This window comes from Anabrus simplex, chromosome 13, assembly GCF_040414725.1.
Source record: "Anabrus simplex isolate iqAnaSimp1 chromosome 13, ASM4041472v1, whole genome shotgun sequence".
Lineage (NCBI taxonomy): Eukaryota > Metazoa > Arthropoda > Insecta > Orthoptera > Tettigoniidae > Anabrus > Anabrus simplex.
In genome coordinates, this window is record NC_090277.1 from 98,210,302 (window position 1) to 98,231,522 (window position 21,221).

Consider the following 21,221-nt stretch of genomic DNA (forward strand, 5'->3'; position numbering starts at 1 on the left):
TAATAAAATATATTGGTTGTCAAGAACTGTAGTCAAGTTGACTGTTACCAGACTGTCCCTTCTGTCATACATTTCATGGTACATAACCTCTAATTGTGATTCACTCCTAAAATTTGAGGTTAAACAGTGTTCTCAGCAGTGTTTAAACATGGCCAGTAAAACATTGGTTTTATACAGTGTCTAAGTGATAAATAATGTCTTTGGAATGCGGCAGCCATACTTCGACAATATTTAACCGTAAACATAATTTTAATACCGTTTCTGCAATCTGCCTAATGAAGCCAATCACCTGAACAAATAGAGATTAACAGGAATGAACAAAGTGATACACAGAGCAATAACCATACTAATATAATGGATTTTATCAACAAAATACAAAAAATAAAACAAATCATGAAAGAAAAGAATGGTCCAACTAATACAGCAGACAGTTTATTAAGAAAACAATGAAAAAGCATAAACCCCACCCAACGCATAAACAATAAATATATAGTATTCAATTTCATCAACAAAACCACAACTAAATAACTAACACGGTTTTAAAATAGCATTCAGAACAATCACATTACAAAAGTATATTAACAAATACAACTCAAATAAATAAAAGCTGTTTTTCCAATCAGGAGTAGATGAACTCAAAATGCCCAGAACCAAACTGTAAAACCACATATGCTGACCAAACTCACCTGAATCGGACTGTTGTATGCCCCTCTGCTGCTGCTGTTGCTGTGGTGGTCCCGATGGAGGTGGTCCGCCACTCGTCTGTTGCGCCTGTTGTTGTGTCTGCTGCTGTTGTTGCTGCTGCTGCTGCTGGCTCTGTTGCTGTTGTTGCTGTTGCTGCTGTTGTTGCTGTTGGAATGGTGGAGTGGGACACTGATTGGGATGACTGGGAGGTGGCTCCATGCGTTTGCCCTGCACAGCCATTGCCAGTGGCTGCGTCAAAGGTTGGTTCCGGGCCAAAAGACGGTAGGCCATGATTTGCACACGGAGCTGCTGCAACTGGCTGGCACTGAATGTGTGCTTTGGAGGAGGTTCAGGCTGGCCACCAAATCCTTGCTGAAAAGTAAAGACATTTGCTACTTAAAAAGAAATCATCTCTGTACACAATCAAGACTTGTTTACGCACATACGATCGTGGATAGGACCAAAATTTTAAAATTCTTTTAAACTCTTATTTTGAAAAGCTCCTTGAAAAAGAAAATATATACAGAGATGCCAACCTTCAAAGTGTCTGCAGATATGGGAAGGTTATGTTCAACCAACAAACATGAGAAATAATATTCAGACATGTAACACTTATGGTTTCTTTTTGCAGCGTCTTGCATTACCCTTTGATGCATCCACACACTTCATATTTTTATAGATTTCACATGGCGTGGACAGTCATCACATCCTCTGTGTTTAACTAAAAAATCACATGTTTCATAAAACATGTTCCTCTGCAAAATTTCAATGGTCCTACGCACGAAAAACTTTACGAGTACTACTTTCAGGAATACCAATTCATTGCAGATCTTTTTTGTCCACAGTCGCTCAGCTCTTCAATATTTTTTACTTTTACACATCTTGCTATTTTATGCTGCTCTTCCCTTCATTCGAACAAATGTTTGCGCAATACAACATAAATTTTGCAACAAAAGCAGGCAATGGAAATGTTAAGCAGAGCAGGCAACTCATTACTAAATCAGCAGTAATAGAACAGAAAATGAGCACATATGCTGGGAATCTGCATTCAAAGAAGAAAGTTATTGAATGTTATGCTCTGTGTTTAAAGTTTTTAGATGAATGTCACTATCTAGTCTTTTTTTTTTTCATGAATTGTTTTCTAACAGTGAATCTCCTGTTTATGAAGAAAAAAACTTTAATGTTCGCAGCTGAAATGAATTTATAAAAGAACGTTTCTATTTCATGACATCCGTAATAATCAGCACCGCTTACGTATTGCCATAATATTAAGTGAGAAAATCATAGAAACTATGGAAAATCTGTAGTAGTTGGCATCTCTGTATATTTTAATTTTTTAGCCTAGATAGGACTACTTAGTCAAGTTTATGGAGGCTTTTATTCTTTTTGTCAGTCCAATACTATTTCATCCTTTCTGAATGTAATTTTCTCTCTGTTTCTGGAATCACTCTTCCTATTCTCTATTTTCTGTTTGTTGATTTTCATCTGTAGTCTAGTGTGTTTGTTTTTCAATATCTTGAGTGTATTTGTTTCGTATTTTAAATCTTCTATTGTAATATGCAACTCTCTAATGTCTTCTTTAAGTTCTGTGATCCATCTAGTATTATTTTTACTCTAGCATAATTTTTCTACTGATTCTATTTTCTGGTGATTGTATTAGATGCCCTAAGAATGATATTCATTTCTTTTTCATTGCTCTAGTTCCAGGTTCTCTTTCTTAAACTGTTTCATTGGAAGCTAGTCCCCAGACTCCGTTTACTTGATAATTTTTATTTAAACAGGTTCTCAATATTCTCCTCTCTAACTTTACTCTATCTATTGCAACTCTGTTTGCTGTTTTGAATAATGTTTCACATGCATATGTAATTTGTGGCTGGGTGACTTTTGTAGTGTTACAATTTTGTTGCTATTGAGGGACACTTTTATTATATGTATTCTTGGTAACAAGCTGTGCTGTCACCAGTTTATCTATTCTATTTTGCCATGGTGGTTTCTCGTTCAGGTTATATGTGATCATTTCACCTAAATATTTAAATTTTTCTACAATTTTTATTTCTTGGTCTCCCAGCTTAATTTTGTTCGCAAGCGGAGGTTGAGTAAGCATAATTTCTGTTTTTTCAAATGAAATTTTCAAACCAATATTCTGAGCTATTTTCTGTAAAGATTTTATTTGTTGTTTTGTTTCCTGAATATCACTGGCCAGAAGAGCCTTTTAATGTGAACTCTCACAGAAATTAAGAAATATATGAAGCCTCATTCTGAGATACGGTTGAATGCTACACAAACTTCAACCGTAGTTTCCTACAAACTCTCCCCCCATGCTATGTACACATAGCAATTATCTAGAGATTATATATTATTATTATATCTGAAATTTTGCACACTCATTTATGACTATACTGTTAACTTTGGAGCAGCTTCTATACTGCGCTATTCCTAAAACATTATATGTTGTTAAAAATGTATATTTCTTGCAATTTAATTTTAACTGAACAGTGAAGTCGTAATTATTAATCAAATGTAAAATTCTGGAGTTTCGTATTCAAAGTGTGTCTTAAAAATATGGTGAATGGACCGATATTGCAACGGCAACTTGTGGTAACACTGCGTACATGCGCAAGTGAATGCAGAGACATCTTGAGAAGCAGCACGTAGCGTTAGAACACATGAATTTGAAGTGGGTTAGTCTGTTGTGGCCAGTCAAACATAGTGTGTATAAAGACTCTTGTTATTGTGCAATTTTTTTTTTTTTTGCTTTACGTCGCACCGACACGGACATGTCTTATGGCGACGATGGGATAGGAAAGGCTTAGGAATGGGAAGGAAGCGGCCGTGGCCTCAATTAAGGTACAGCCCCAGAATTTGCCTGGTGTGAAAATGGGAAACCACGGGAAACCATCTTCAGGGCTGCCGACAGTGGGGCTCGAACACTGTGCAATGGAGCAACGCAGTTTTGTTCCAAATTTGGAAAAACGTTGACAGAGACACAAGTGCAAGTGTATGGAACAGAAGCCGTATTTATGACGGCTGCTTTTGGGATAGACAGAAAACTCCTGATGATGCACCACGTCCGTTCAGTTTGCAGCTTCTGTTCTGTACACTTGCACCAATATCGCATGCGTCTCTGTCGCCATTTATTTTACCACTTGTAACAAAATGCCACTACGTTAGACAGGCCACAAGAATTCTTCAGCTCCGTGTGTTCAATGCTACGTGGCGCTTCTCGATATGTCGCTCTATTCACATGCACGCAATGTTACCATACGTTGCCATTGCAATATCGGTCCATTCACTGTACTTTTTAGACTCATCTTGTAGCTATCAATATATCTAATGAATGGTAAAAATTTTGAGGCAGTGGAACCAATACTTGAGTAAGAGTGTAATGGCATGCTTCAACAAGACCATGAAAAAAAAACTTACACAATTTAGAGAAGTGTTTCAGAACAAACAAGAAGTCAAAATTCAATGAACAGTAATTTATTGCAATAACTGACTTCACATAATAACACTTGTGAATTTCTATCTTTTAATATTATGGCAGATACAGTGAGATATGTTTTGGCAGTTCTTAACAGTTTGGCCTTCCAAGGGATCGAAGATTGAGGTTTCAGCCTATTTTCATAATGTTCAGAAAATAATGCCACCACACTCTTAAGAACAACACTGCGCATATTAATATTGTTCTAGAACAGAGACTGTACATACTGTATTATTGAAAATTTTACTCTCAATCAAAACAAAAACAGACTGACTAAACAGCTAATTACTTTAAGAAATTAAGGGAATGGAAACAGAATGAAAGAAGGAATATAAGTAGCAAAATAAAAGTATCTAAATAAAGCTGTTAAAAAATTGGATAGATGAGAAGAAACAAGAATACAGTGTTATAACATTCTACAATACATCTTACATGTTAGGATTTTAAACATACAATATTATAATATACAGGATTCAAGATGATCAAGATGATATTTATCAAAGCAATAATATAAGTTAGGAAAGAAAATACAGATGGAAAAGATTGGCTCTAATCATCTGGTGATACATGTCCATTAATAAACTTTGAGGAATATGCTGCATTTGACAGCCCAGCAAACAGTTCTGCTTAACCACCACTGGCAGTAGATTACGAACGTTATCCAATAGCCTCTCAAGAAAAAATATTAGCTGCACTATGGTTTCTTCTTCCTTGTCCTAGCTCACAAGAAGGTTGATGAGGAAACATTTCTGTACATAACAGTATTATAGTAGTAGTATAGAATTTCGCACAATGTGCATGGAGTAGTTAATTTTCACAGAACTTTCTTAGAGAGAAGCCGCGTCGATTACACCACAGTACGTGATATCTGTCACATGGCCGACCGCATAGTTCACACAGACACTGTATATCCGGGACGTGGAACTTCTTCATGCTGCACACTCTATGGTGAAACCCATGTACTGCAAGACGGGTAACTATATGTCGAAGCTCGTAGTTCGAGTCCATCCAGTCAGTTGACATCATTGCTTCGGTCGCATAGAAATCGCCCCATATTTCCTTCCGTTTCTCTTGCAGCTCATGTAATAATTGTTGATAGGCCTCAGTAGATGGCAGATGCAACTGCATGCGAAGTTCTTCTATGTAGTATTCCTGCTGAGCCAGAACATACACCAGGCGGGAAGGGGTGAATTTTGAAAGATTCATAGCCTTTTTCAGATACCTTGCTTTGACACTTTCCAATAGTTTCAGGTCTTTCTTCTTCAGGTGGTCCCATATACATTCCAGAGCATACGTCAAGACGGGTGTCACTTTCAGCTTAAATAGGTCCATAGTCGTTTTGAGCGAAAGTTTACTGATATTCTTCACTTCGCTCATTGCAGCCACTGCAGACGCTACCTTCTCCTTTATATGTATGGAGAAGACATCGCCATGGGTTTGGAATGTCAGACCCAGATACTTGAAATTGTTCACTATTTGCAGGTTTGACCCTTCTAATGTAATAACTTGGTTTGCAGCTAGTCTTCCTCCCTTTCTGAAGGTCATCATGACCGTTTTCACTTTATTCATCCTTAGCCCATTCTCTTTAGACCATTTCAGTAATTTGTCGAAGGCTACTTGTAACTGCTCAATCGATTCCGAAGTTAGAACCATGTCGTTCGCATACATGTAGATCGCGACATTGTTCATGCTAACTACTTGTACTACATCCAAGACAGCTATGTTGAACAGTAGGGGGCTTAGTGGGTCGCCCTGCAATATACCGTTCGTTTGTTCTAACACGCTGGATACGGATCTGTTGTCGTCGATCTGGACCACGTTGTTCGCAAGAATACTCCTTATAAGCATTGATATGTAGTTTTGAGGTCCAATTAGGGATTCTAGCTTCTCTATTATAAGCTTTCTGCTCACCAGGTCGAAGGCCTTGCAATAGTCAATAAATATGGCATGTAATTTGCCACCTTTCAGTCTCAATGATCTCTCGATATCATTTTGTAGGCATTTTATGCCGTCGATTGTTGAACGACCCTTCCGGAAACCAAGTTGTTCCTCAGGTAATCTTCTGTCCACTAAGTCTGATAGTCTTTCCGTCAATAATCTTGTCAGTATTTTAAAGCCTGCACATTCTAAAGCAATGCCCCTATATGAGTTAGGGTCACCTATGTCTCCTTTTCCCTTGTATAACACCTTTAGTAATGAGCTTCTCCACTTGTCTGGCACATTGCACTCTAGTAGGCAGTTATTAAGCAAGTGTGTCCAGTCTTCTGTCAGTACATTTGTGCTCTCTGTTATGTGTTCGTTGAAAATCTGGTCAGGGCCGCATGCTTTTTTCTTCTTCAGCTTTTTTAATGCTGTTTCGACTTCCTTTGCAGTAAACAGTTCTACGTTTACATTGCTCTTGTGATCTTCAACTGGTGCCGGTCGTGTTTCTTCCTTCTGTAGCACATCTTTGAAATGCGCTTCCCAGATCTCCATGGGTCCCTGGGGAATTGAGGTTGTTTTGCTTTCAGGGCTTTATATGGATGTGCCTTGGCTTCTTCTATTAGCTTCTTTTCTTCATCCAGCAGAAAATCTTTCCTTGTAGCTCTCAATATGTTTTTGTATTCTCTATTTTTCTTTGTATATTCCTGTAGATCAGACTGAGACTGGGATTTTCTGAATATGTGCAGCGCTTGGAGCGCTTCCTTACGGGCTTTGTAGCATAGCTTATTAAACCATGGCTTTGCACGTCTGGGGTTAACTTATGGTCGTTCGGCAGCTATTTTGATAATGCTCTCAAGATAATCCAGTATCTGATTCAGATCTCGCCCATCTGTGGGATTTATGTCTTCGCGTGCCTTTTTAAGAATCTCTTGATTTAGTTTCCTGGAGTATGGATTTCTGGCTTCGGTCTTCTTCGGTGACATTCGTTCTGCACAGAGTGTGATTTCTACTGGTAAATGTTTTCTGATGACCACATCATCCCTTACTCTGCCGCCTGTTATTGTGCACGTTTTCATGTTTGTAAAAACAAGGTCTATTGTGCTGCTCCCATTGCTGCATATATACGTCATGCGGTGAAGATCATTTACAAGGGACAGCCCTTTCCCTTGTATAAAACTGAGTATACTGTCTGTTTTCTTGTTAACTCGGTCCACCCGACAGTTCAAGTCTCCTGCTAGTATAACTGTTTCACTACTGTGAATTTTAGCTAGCATTGTGCCTATGTCGTCTATTATTTCTTCCTCTTTGCATTCTGGTTGGAAGTATGCTCCTATAATTACACATGAGTTTGTTCTCACTGCCAATACATTGTCAGTATTATATATTGTCCTGATCGGGGCTAGTCTCGGACTCACCAAGCATGTTATGCCGCCTTTCGGTCTGCCTTTCTCTCCTTGTATAGCAAGAACATGCGCTGCATACACGTTATTTGGACACCACTCCTTTGTCAAAAACGTCTCCACTAAAATAACTATGTCGTAATCTACGAGTATGTCTTTAGGCATCATATTCATGGCATTTACTAGACCCTCAATATTCCACGACAGGCATTTGACGGTTATGTTCGTCTCTTCCCCTAAATCTCCAAGGGGCACGAAAAGTACGACAGATTACATTTTCCGGCCAGAACTTGCTGTTATATATCTTCTCGAGGTCTTTCAGGGGCACGCCAATTTTGAATGCTCGAATACAAGGTCTGGAGCTCACTAGTTGACAGTCGATGTCACTTATTCCGCTTTCTTTTAGGTATTCCTCGAGGTCCTCATTCGTTGTGTCAGCATTGAGCCTTCCGATGTATAACCAGCCCTTGCCCTCAGCTGCTTTACAGTATTATAAGCTGTCATAAAACAAGAAACAAACAGCAGGTTAATCACCAATTGTTTTATCAGTCAGTCAAAACTTATGTCAATTCTTAATCATACAGGCTTCTCCCTTTTACTTCTCATCAGTTTACGGTATCACTAACGCTTGAAGATTTTCAGCGCTAGTTGAATGGAGAGGGCAGGAAATAGAGCAGTCGTGGCCTTACTCAAGGTGCAAGCAGACACGTATTGAGAATCTTGTTTCAAGGGGGGTCCAGGAGATATGTCTTCAGCACTTTCAGTGGCACGCATAAATCATCACTCAATGAGCATTTTATGTTGTTATAATCAAGCAAGTTTGAAGTTTTAAATGACTGTTGATGCTGTGATCACAGACACAGGACCTCCAGTTTCACATGGAATCCGAACCACAGGAACATTACTTTTCATTTTTGTATTCTTCTTCTTCTTCTTTTATGACCACATAGGATCACTTTAGTCAGTCCGTCGTTCAGGTCTCTTTGAAGGGATTGTTCGGGCTTTGCGGTCCTCCCAGTACTTCTTCAGACGCTCCGATCTTCGTGCCCTTTCCTCAGTTGAAAATGTGCGTGTTGTTGGTTTGTTTTGTGTAAGGGTAAAGCGGAGGTTTGTATTCTTGAGTTTTGTATTCAATTTTATCTTATTTTTGGTGTCTTCTGTTGTAAGGCCTATTTCCTTCAGATCCTCTCTTACTTCTCTGATCCATTTACATCCTGTTGTGGTATTTTTTGTGACGAGATTGTGTTGTACTAGTTGTTTCAGAAGTCTCGAGTCCTGCATCCTCATGATATGTCCAAAGAATCCCAGTCTCCTCTTACGCATAGTATCTGTAATGGGTTCTAGCTCTTTGTACACGACTTTGTTAGGTATTAACCGCCACTGTCCATCTTTCTGATATTTTTTGTTGATACAGGTTCTTCCAATCCTCCTTTCAATTTTCTGAAGTCTGTCAGTCTTTGATTGTTTATTCAGGTAAAAGAGTGTTTCTGCTGCATATGTAGCTTCCGGTTTTATAACTGTGTTGTAGTGTTTTATTTTTGTATTTATTGATAGACATTTCTTTTTGTAGATATCCCATGTTAATTTTTGTGCTTTAGCTAATCTATTTGTTCTTACTTGGATTGAGATTTTTTCATTTAAGTTATGTGTTATTACTGCTCCAAGATATTTAAACTGAGTTACTATTTTGATTTTATTACCATTTATGGTGACTTCTTTTAGCTGTGTTGGTTTTTGGGGCATAATTTCTGTTTTTTCAAATGATATTTTGAGGCCAATTTTATTTGCAATGTTTTGAAGTTCTGATATCTGGGTTTTTGCTTCTTTTATGTCCACTGCTAGTAATGCTAAATCGTCAGCAAAACCCAGGCAATTTGTTTTGATTTTTCGGCCAATCTTTATTTTGGGGGAACATTTTCTAAACCATTCCCTCATTACCATTTCTAGAGCACAGTTAAATAATAGTGGTGAGAGCCCATCTCCCTGCCGTAGTCCAGTTTTAATTTCAAATGTCTCTGATGTTTCCCCCCTAAACTTCACTTTTGACTTGGTATTGGTGAGAGTCAATTTTATCATGTTTATTAATTTGGGGTGTAGTCCAAAATTTTAAAAAGAGATTCTCTATGGATGCAATCATAAGCTTTCTTGAAATATATAAATGTTATCACTATATCTCTGTTTCTTCTCCTGTTATAGTCCATTATCAACTTAAGACTCATGATCTGATCAGGACAGCTCCTCCAGGGTCTGAAACCTCCTTGATATTCTCCTAGTTCTTTCTCAAGTTGTAAACTTATCCTATTAAGGATGATTATTGAAAATATTTTGTATGTTATGTCTAGGAGAGAGATTCCCCTGTAGTTATTAGGGTCGGTTTTGTCCCCTTTTTTGTGCAGAGGATGAATGAGGGCTGTTGTCCAGTGTTCTGGTAGTTCTTCTTTAATCCAGATAGAGACAAGTTGTTGATGGAGGGCAACTTTTGCTGAGGTTCCTGCATATTTCCAGATTTCTGCAAAGGTCTGATCTTCTCCTGGCGCTTTGTAGTTTTTTAATTTATTCAGAGCTTGGTAGACTTCCTTTATTGTGGGGGGATTGATGTTTTCTGGTGATGTTTTTATCGGGGTGTTGGTGTCCAAATGAAGGAGTTCTGTAGGTTCCTCACAATTTAAAAGCTTGTTGAAATGTTTAGCCAGAATTTCTGCATTGTCTTTATTGTATTATTGTATTGTATTGTATTATTGTATTATTGTATTTTGTATTATTATTATTATTATTATTATTATTATTATATAATTACAGCATCACACTGTTATTGGCAATTCGTCCATTGAATGGGGAGATAAAGCCTTGAGCAGATATTTCTACAGGAGTAGACTATGCGTCGGCACTGGGTTTCACCCTCTCCCTTCCTGCTATCATTTATGAAGACTTGGCAATGAGAATAGCATGTACAATGGTTAAAAACTTACATAAGAAATTACTACCTGAATAAATAATTTGTACAATGTATTTTAATCGTCAATAGTGTTAAAAAAAATAAGCTTTTCTCTTTTCACAAAATGCAGGTTTGTGAAATGAAGTTACTGAAAAATAGGATTGGACTGACAAATAGGATAGAGGGGAAAAAAGGAATAAATCAGAGAACTGAAGAAAGAAGAACCTTTATACAGGATAGGACTAAAAAATAGTGAGATTCTAGTTAAATGGACATACGAGAAGGAAGAATACCCAGAAAGATACTATTATGTTCCTTGTCTGGACTGGACACACTGCTAATGTAAGCACCTTCTGTGCAGGTTGCCAATATTCTGAATACGAGGGAGAGTCAAATGAAAATCTTAAAAATGTAAGAAAAATTTAAAATATTATGCCACATCTATAATTTGGCAGTACTATTACAAAGGCTTGAATGAATAACCTATAGGAAGCAGCACCACGCACACAAGCAAATGCCATCAAAGTACCAGAGCAACAATGGTTGCCCCAGTTCAGACATGCATAAAAGAAGACCAGCAGTCTGTTATTTGGAGTACGAGTAGTGAAGGTGTGGAACCTATTGAAATTCATCGACAAATGATGATTCAGTATGGTGACAGGGAATTGTTACAGCAGCAACATGACAATGCTCGACCTATGCAACAATTGCAATCATCCATGACTTGCATTTGGAGTGTATTCCACATCCATCATATTCACCAGACCTTGCACGTTAGCGATTACCACACGTTTGGGCCAATGAGAGAAAAGATGTTCCATTCAGATGAAGATGAAGGATGAACATGGTACATAAGTGGCTGCACAGGCAACCAAAGAATTCTTTTTCTAAAGGAATTCCTGCACTTTTTAAGCACTGGAGGACCTGCAATGAACATAAGGGAGACTACGCAAAAAAAATGGTACAGATGTGTACCACTTCTGCTCAATGAAACCAAAACCAAACCAAATCCCATGGTGCAACAACCCCAAAGGCCTGCAGACTGCAAAGTGCCATGTGGTCGGCACAACGAATCCTCTCTGCAGTTATTCTTGGCTTTCTAGACTGGGGCTGCCATCTCACAGTCAGATAGCTCCTCAACTGTAATCACATAGGCTGAGTGGATCTCAAGCCAGCCCTCAGGTCCAGGTAAACATCTCTGACCTGGCCGTTAATCAAACATGGGGCCTCCGGGTGAGAGACAGGCATGCTACCCTAATACCACGGGGCTGGCCTCATCTCAATGAAATAAATTTAAAAATATATTCACTGTTTTCATCTGACTCGCCATCTGGCTAGATGGCTAAATGATCAGCAAGCTGGACTTTGGTCCAAGGGGTCCCAGGTTAGATTCCCGGCCGGGTCGGAGATTTCAACTTTCTGTAGTTAATTCCGTTGGCTTGGGTGCTGGGGGTTTGTGTCGCCTTGAGCATTAGATTTCATCTTAGGCAGGACCCCATCCTCACAGATGCACAGGTCACCTATACGACTTCAACTCAAAAGATCTGCACCAGGTATCTGTGGAGGCCACACAAGATTATTATTTTATTTATTTTCAATCTTTTAGTTCATTATGCCCGATTAATGAGTGTGGCTGAACTAATTTTGCTGACGTTTTTGCTTTCTTCTTGTCCCAAAATCTCTTCATCCTCTCAGCAAGTTTTTTCCTGCATCTGCAAATTTGTGATAATTGATTAACTTTCAGAATTACATCTATCCCATATGATTCTTTTGGCAATGTTTATTTCCTGCAGGTCTGTTTCAGTTTCACTAAGACAGTCGTTCTTGGTTTTTAATGAAAGTGCAAGGTTGAAAATACTTTTAGTCATTAATTCTTCGTCGATTCGGCCATCTAAGGACCACGTCATTTCAACTGTTCCTTGCTGCATCGAGCTTTAACATCCTCCCAGTACTTTTGCATTAGTTCTTGATGCCGTTGCTTCCTTTCTTCAGTCCACTCTTGCCTGTTGCAAGATTAGGTTTTTCTTGAAAACATCGGTGTCTTGTTAGTTTCTGTTCAAGGGGGGCACGTTCCCAGATATCGTTGTCTGTAATTCCCACTGCTTGTAAATCTTGTTCACCTCAGTGAACGAAGCTCCCTTGGTCTTCTTTTCAAGAAAGTAGGTGAAAATCCTATTTGTCAATTGCATTATTATGATTATTACTAATATTAATCATCAACATCAATTCCTCCTTTCCAGCTGACATCAGGTGGGGGCAAATATGGTTCCCCTCCACTTCATCCTGTCTCTCCACCATTCCTCATCCAACACTGTGTTCGAGTCCAGATTCCGTTGTCCTATGCTGTTCTTCACAGAGTCTATCCATCATAATCTTGATCTCCGTCATCTGTCTTTCCAGTGTTTGTCTTGGCAGTCTTTCTTCCTTCATCCACCTAACATGTAAAAACCACCTCAATCTGTTCTGTTCCAGTTTGTCATTTATATTTTGCACATTATGTCTTCACTTTGCACTCTATCCCTCCTTGTCTTCTGTACCATATTTCTCAAGTAAAACTGAAGTTACATGCTTTCACATTAGCAACAAAACGGCCAATCGTAAACTGAAGGTTCAGTTTGAGAACACTTGTCTCACCCACAACAGACATCCACAATATCTACGGATTACTCCTGGCAGAACTCTGTCCTTCAAGAAACATCTTCAGAAAACGGCTGCTAAGTTACAATCAAGGAACAACATCTTACAGAAGCTGTGTGGAACAAGCTGCGGATCATTAGCATCTACCCTACAGTCTTCAGCTCTTGGTCTTGTGTACTCTGCTGCAGAATACTGCTCATCGATATGGCTGAACAGCAGTCACACCAAATTAACTGACACTCAGTTGAATCACACTATGCATATTATATTAGGGACAATTAGATCTACTCTCACTTTCTGGCTACCTGTTCTATCCCATATTCCACCACCTCACCTCCATCAGGAAAATGCTCTCCTACAAGATTATAAGAAAATAACTAACAACAGTCAGTTGCCAATCCATGGTGACATGAATGATGCTCTTATCAACAGGCTAAAATCTAGACATCCACTTGTTGAACAGCCAGAAACCTAGCAGAAGCTAACTTTAATCTGCTTCAGGCCTGGAAGCCAGTACAGATATCCAGTGCTCCATCAGAATATTACAATCTACCATGGCTGACAAACCCGAGGGTTTCGATCTTCCACAGAACTGGACAACCATCAATAGGATTTGCAATGGCCATGGCAGATGTGCCTACTCCCTCCATAAATGGGGAATACTTAATTCAGCAGCGTGCAGTTGTGGTGCTGTGAAGGAAACAGTTCAGCACATTGTGGAGCAGTGTCCTCTCATCGCCTACCAGGGAAACCCTAGAGACTTCTCTCACCTTTGTGTGTTGACTATGTACATAACTTGAACCTGTAAATAGTGTACATATTATGTATTACTACTGTATTTATATGTAATGTGATATGTTAGCCATACGCTAAATAAAATAAATAATTATTATTATTCTTCATTTATCGATACGGCCCTCTGTGGGCCATGTTTACACAACCTACCTGCCCTTCTGTCACGCAGACTGATGCCCTTCTCTCTGCACTCTCGCCAAAGATCCTTAAGTCTTTGGCTTCTACTTTCTCTTTCTTCCACCGAGATGTTTCATGAAATGGCCAGTGGCCTTCTAGATGCATCCCTCACTCTTGCAACCTTTTTCCTAAATGTTGTTCAGCCCTGTATCTCTTCCTCCTTGACACCCAATTCTGCTAGGTCTTTGTGAACTTGTATAAGCCACCTAGGCTGTTTTTTCCACTTTCTTGTAGAATGAGTACTTTGTTAGCCAAACTCTCTTTGATTCATCCTTTAAATGTGTCCATTAAAATTATTATTATTATTATTATTATTATTATTATTATTATTATTATTATTATTATTATTATTAGCTTGTCCTCGTACAATCTTATTCATAAATCTGTCAAGATACAAAAAGTAATGCAGAGTATAGTCGGCTGTAACTCGATCCGAGTATACATGATTTGTTCCTGCATAAGGTGAGCAGATCAACGCAGTTTATAGATGTGATTGTGATGACTAAACAGACCAATCCTTGCATAAAACATACGCCCACACAAATCACAATGAATAGACACAGGAGGGAGGGTTGTGACTGACAGAGCTTTCTTGCTTGTCGCTTGATGTTTGCGGCGTTCTCTTTCGAACAAGCTGACAGCGGTGGAAGTAGCGTTCTGCGACTGCGACAGTGAACGGTCGACAGCACATTCTTCCCATGTCTGTATATTTATACTAGTTGTCTTCATGATGTGTTTCAGCTGGTCCTTAAAACGCTTAAGAGGGGTTCCATGAGATCTACTGCCGGAGCAAAGTTCACCATGAAGAATTTGGAGGGGAAGCCTGGTATCACTCATGCGGTGGACATGACCTAACCATCTCAGTTGATGAGCGATGATTGTTGCCTCAATGCTATTTAGCTGCGCTTTGTCGAGAACTGCCATATTGGTCACATAGTCCCCCCACTTATATTCAAGATGCATCTCATTTTTTATTGTTAAAAGTACTCAAGTGTTTTGATATCACGGTGGTAGAGTGTACAAGTTTCACAGCCATACAGTAGCTTGGAACAGACAACAGCTTTGAACACCATGAGTTTGGTAATGCATAGTAAATACAACACAACAAAAATTTCACAGCATATTCGATCAAGTCAAGACAGTTGTCATAACACAGAAGCCAAATGTAGCCTAATATTCCAGGGCACATAGCAATGTTAACAGCTGACAGCAATCAGAAACCTGCATGTGACTCATCACCCAGCGACGTCCTATCAAAACAGATACTGTAATTCTCTATAACCCATGTAATGTAAATTTCATCAAAAATATCTTTGAAAAGTTCTATCTATTATAATGAATAGACTGGTAGCTTATGAATGAATTTATTGTAGAATAAGTGATGATACAAATGAGATTATTTTTAGATATATCAAGTAAAACACTGTAAACTAATATCAACCATTCGTGAGCAGGGTTAATGATTTGAACACTCTTTGTGCAGAAGTGATCTCTCTACCCCAAATTTTTCCATTCTATACAAGTTTTCTTCAGAATCAGACAGACAGGTGCCTTTATTTCCATCTGCAGTTTCCTTCTTAATTTGTTCAGTACATGTGGATAAATATCTCAATTCTACAGTATTACTCTTGTTACACTACAACAGACAAGGGCAATAACAACATTTCTAGAGATACTTTCTTCTCAACCTACAACTAACCAACTTCACCACTACTGAGATTTGCTATTTTTGCTAGCAGTTCAACACAGTATTAGCACAAGTAAGTTTTCAGCAATGCTGGGAAAAGAAAAGAAAGGAATAGGATTAGGATTAGGAAGCTAGTGGCCAGGGCTGTAATAGGTACAGCCCCACAGGGAGGGTACAAACCACCATCTCCTGTATACAAGCTTACAACTACACAACCCATACAATGTTTTTGATAAGGATACTACACTCGCTGAGAGATGGACTGTCCGGGATTGGAACCACTACAAACTCACAGGCCACAACACAGCGGGCACACCAACCTGTACGGTGCGTGGAGGGTCCATGGAGCCCGTCCTGGCCCGCAGCGCCAGCAACTGCGAGTACCGTGGATCTTCCTGGAGACCCTTCTCCTCCATCGAGTCGATTGCCCTCTGCAGGGCGTTCAGGTTATCCATGGGAGCACCCTACAAGTTTACAACCAACACTGGAATTTATGCACTGTTCGACCAAATACTCCACCCACATTACTGTCATATGATCAGATGTGAAGACATGACAACCTCCAATTGAAATGCCATTAACAGATCAAAGATACTAAAACAAATAATATCCTGCAGAAATACAATAATGCCATCTTCAGAATCATGCTGAACGTCCAACAAACTAATATGAAAATTTCAAGGAACAGCAGTATTAATATAATGGACGTTTAGGAAATTTTCTCTACAAGATCTTCGCCTCTTCCATCCAATGTGAACACTGAGTGAATGAAGCAGATAAATGAGAGTGAATAAAGAATTACTCTTCTAGGATAGCAAACTTGATAACCGCCACCCCCTGTATGCTAACATAAAAGCAGAATCACAACTAAATATCTCCTGCTTCAAATGCTAGACAAAATTAAAAATTTGTCAGAAGACCAATCAACCATACCTTCAAAACAGGAAAATAACACATCAAAATACCTAACAAAAAATAGTAAGAGCACAACTGCACCTACATTCTTGTTACTAAACAAGGAAATATCTCTCTGTATACCTACACAAAATATATTCAATGGAGTTTAAAATAATCCACAATAAAATACAATACATATTTATCCTTCTTGCTGATATTCAAAACTTCAACATATCAATCATATGCTTTAATTACTTGTTTATAAAACTATTTGATGCATTTGAAAGCCTAACATTAATGCAATCTACCTTTCAAATGTCCTAACTACAGATGATTGACAAGACTACACTACGAATTGTCGCTTTATTTTTATCTTCCCTCTTATCCAATACGTATCTCATACAGTCATATCTAAAATATATTACTTACCCTGGACTACACAGATGATACTGAAGTGCTTTTGGATGTTTAAGCATGTGATTAATATAGACAGACAAAATCTAGTAAGAAAGTTGGTGGGAAAAAGAATCCACAATCCAAAACATCCAGAATTACTTCAATATAATATAGATTCAAACTGTATTAGAATAGAGTATTTATTCATTAGAAATTTGGTACACAAGTATATATTAAAGAAGAATAAATTATTCCAACATTTGAAGTCTCTTTATGATGGACGACACTTAAAAATGAATATTAAATACACACACATACTTGCCAATAACACCAATAGGATGAAAAAAGGTAAAACTTTTGAAAGAAGTTGATGTGTCAGAAATATGATAAACTAAAGCCCACTCCCCCAGGTAAAAAGCACTACTATGGATTCAAGTGCAAAAAAAAAACACACACACAACTCCATCTCTATGGATAATTTTACAAAAATACAGCCTACATCACAAAATGAGTAAATAATATACTACATCCATGAAATTATCTAATTTTTAAAACTTTTAACAGCAATAATTATTCATCTTTTAATCACTGATGCTGGATAGAACAAAGTAAGTTTAATTTCTGTCTGTCTGTTACAGCATCATGGGAAAACAGATAAGCAAATGTTCATGAAACTTGATAGGTGTATTTAAGTTTAGAATAAGGGTGAGTAGGATTTTACAGTGTTCAAAAAATTCACCAGTATGGGGGTTGGGGGTTCAGAGGATATCTGAAACATAAAACTTAAAAATGTATTTAGAATATTAACCACCAGCTTTTTTTGGTACAGTGGAAAAGTAATGAAAATATTATTGGCAGTTGGGTGAAAGATTAGTCCTAGCCACGTTTTAAACGCTTTGTACACACATCAGATTGTAATTTAAAATATTAACCTGACACTTCGTTTTTATACCGGATTCTTGTGATCTGTATTCAAGGGAAGGAGGGCAGAGAGAACGCTTTAACAACACAAAGAAAATCGTATATGCTAATATGTCTGTTTATAACATCTCCTCATTATATTTGAACATTTTAAATGCTTTGTACATCTCTCCGTAAATTTGGAATGTTAACCTGATACTTCGTTTTCATGTCGGAAGGAAGAGATGAAATGTAAGAACGGTGAAACTACACAAGGCTAAAATATGTCAGGAAACAGGAACGTCACGACAAGCGCTGACAAGCAGAAGCTGTTCACCTACGTCCCTCAGAATGTCAGCAACATGTGGAGTCGAAAGAAATGTAAATGCTAACTGATGGTTCCCTCAACGATGGGTACAACAATACTGATAAGTGAAACGAGGTTTCAAGAACAATGAACAAGTAAACACTTTTCTACTTAGTTATTCATGAGTGTCTTTAAAACAAAACGAAGGAGAATTTTGTTTCCCATTCCCTTACAGTTAGTTCCTTACCTGTTACGCAGAACAACACTATTACTTACATAACATGTAAGGTCGTTCGGCAGCAGGGTGTAATCTGTTCTAACATTAGCCTTAAAGTGAGACAAGGCTGGCATTTCAAGATAAGATAAATTCAAGACATCAGCACAGCATAATGCATTGTGCCTTTTGAAATTGAAAAGCTGTAAAATCGAATGTTAATACGTTTTCATTCATTAATACAAGAGCGCTGATTTACGGATATTGAGAAGTGTGAAACGCAAGGTCCAAAAGAGAAGGCATGAGTGCAACCTCATACAAAATTCACTTCCATTCCCATAAAGTTTATCGAGTCCTGAGAGTTTCGAAGATTTGTATTACTGTATTTATTGCTTCAACATATATCTTCGGTTTTTGGAAAAGGAAATCTATATTAAAAGTTAATATTACTACTACTACTACTATTATCAGAAACCAGACTGCTGGGAAACTGTTCTGAAAAGTTTTTTAACGAGGCAAAAAACTGCCAACACCTACCGACTTCGATCTCTCGCATTTAGGTATTGACATTAGTTGGAGAATCGATCCCGCAACTCTCTGAGTCACCGCCGTCTCGATCCTCTTATACTGCCTGCTCTATGCCACTAGTTTAACACAGGAAGGCGCGACTACCAATAGTTCTACAAATCGCCGTAAGAGTGCAGCAGTAGACGCACAATCTTCGCTGTCAGTGTGGGTGTAGCACAGTATTATTGGTGCATGAATGTGTGTGAAAACCTGAGTTATTTTGTACAATGAGTAAACGTGTCTGGTCACTTTCATTCGTACAAGATATATCTTTTGAATAGAACTGTGAAATGAATTAATTATGTTATTTTTATAGATATTTCGAAAGTGATTTTAAGGTGTTGGTACTTGTTTCTTTCCGTTCGTGCAAGGTATATTTTTCGTAGAACTGAAACTTCAGATTCTTTCCCCGAAATATTCAACTGTTGTATACCATGTTGCCAATCTCGGCAAGATTGTTCGCAGCCAGAAAATATACGACTCCATGAAGTACCGTCTAGAAGAGAATTGAGAGAAAAGCGGCTGTCGGCTTTATCTAGGCAAGGACCTAATGAAGGAAGTAATTGGATATCCTCAGATTACTCTCGCATCTGTGCCTTTACACCTTATTTCAGAATTCGATGGAGCCTCCGCGGCTCAGGCGGAAGACCCCGGCCTCTCACCGCTGGGTTCTGTGGTTCAAATCCCGGTCACTCCATGTGAGATTTGTGCTGGACAAAGCGGAGGCGAGACAGGTTTTTCTCCGGATACTCCGATTTTCCCTGTCATATTTAATTCTAGAAACACTCTCGAATATCATTTCATTTCATCTGTCATTCATTAATCATTGCCCCGGAGGGGTGCGACAGGCTTCGCCAGCCGGCACAATTCCTATCCTCCCTGCTAGATGGGGGCTTCATTCATTCCATTCCTGGCCCGGTCGAATGACTGGAAAAAGGCTGCGGATTTTTTCCAGAAGGTGATTAAAGCCGTGGAGGATAGTGGATTCCTTGTGATAAAAATTGTGACGGACAATCACAAAACGCCTTAATGTTTAGACATTTTGGACAACCTCAGACCGGGCGAGTTGGCCGTGCGTGTAGAGGCGCGCGGCTGTGAGCTTGCATCCGGGAGATAGTACAGTAGGTTCGAATCCCACTATCGGCAGCCCTGAAAATGGTTTTCCGTGTTTTCCCATTTTCACACCAGGCAAATGCTGGGGCTGTACCTTAATTAAGGCCACGGCCGCTTCCTTCCAACTTCTAGGCCTTTCCTGTCCCATCGTCGCCATAAGACGTATCTGTGTCGGTGTGACGTAAAGCCCCTAGGTAGAAAACCTCAGATATCCAGACGATAATATTCCAATCAAACTAGTAACAGGAAATCAAATCCTAACTTGCGGGTACTAGGTTCGTGTTCTTGAAGAGAGGATGGAGTGTAACATTTGTGTCAGCAACATCTCACTGCCTAGAGCTTCGACACCTCTAAATGGAACTGATTATACATCAGGGCAGAGGAGGAGTTCGATACCCAAAACCTAGTTTTGTTGCTCTGGTGAAGCATCTCCAGGAGTTCGTTTAAACTGATGTGCCCTATTGTCGAAGTCCTTCAAGCGTATGAGCGTAATACGAGGACTTGCGACGTGTTCCCTTTCAGAATACCGGACGAGTTGACCGTGCGGTTAGAGGCGCGCGGCTGTGAGCTTGCATCCGGGAGATAGTGGGTTCGAACCCCACGGTCGGCAGCCCTGAAGTTGGTTTTCCGTGGTTTCCCATTTTCACACCAGGCAAATTCTGGGCTGTACCTTAATTAAGGCCACGGCCGCTTCCTTCCCATTCCTAGACCTTTCCTATCCCATCATCGCCATTAGAACCATTTGTATCGGTGCGACTTAAAACAAATATTTTAAAAAAGCTTTCAGAATGTGTTTTGTTACAGTGTGAGGTCAAAGAACATCAGCAAAATGTTAGAGATATTATCCTAGCCAAGTTCGTAAGACCTCTATTATTTCATATTGCGTTGGCAAGAACACAAAAAGTACGGTACCACTCCAAGCCTTCGTCCAGGAAAATCTTTAAATTGTGCATGAAGAGGCCAACTGCGACTTCGTGCAGGTAATATTGCCGATATTTAATATTAGTGATGTAATTTACGAGCTTCAGTGAACATATGACCATACTGCATAGTGTTTTGTAGGCTGTCGTCATTAGAATAAGTTTAGACCATTGTGCGTCTATGTCTG

At 38.9% G+C, this 21,221-nt stretch overlaps 1 protein-coding gene across 1 annotated transcript in view; it reads right to left on the minus strand.

The window, feature by feature from the left end:
* Nucleotides 1–21,221, minus strand: part of LOC136885007 (ATP-dependent helicase brm) — a 235,026-nt gene that overhangs the window by 119,269 nt on the left and 94,536 nt on the right. Inside the window, exons 3-4 of the mRNA XM_067157383.2 lie at nucleotides 16,040–16,183; nucleotides 687–1,056 (exon numbers count right to left, since the gene is read on the minus strand). Of these exons, the coding sequence (XP_067013484.2) occupies nucleotides 687–1,056; nucleotides 16,040–16,183 (514 nt within the window). The remainder of the gene's footprint in view (nucleotides 1–686; nucleotides 1,057–16,039; nucleotides 16,184–21,221) is intronic.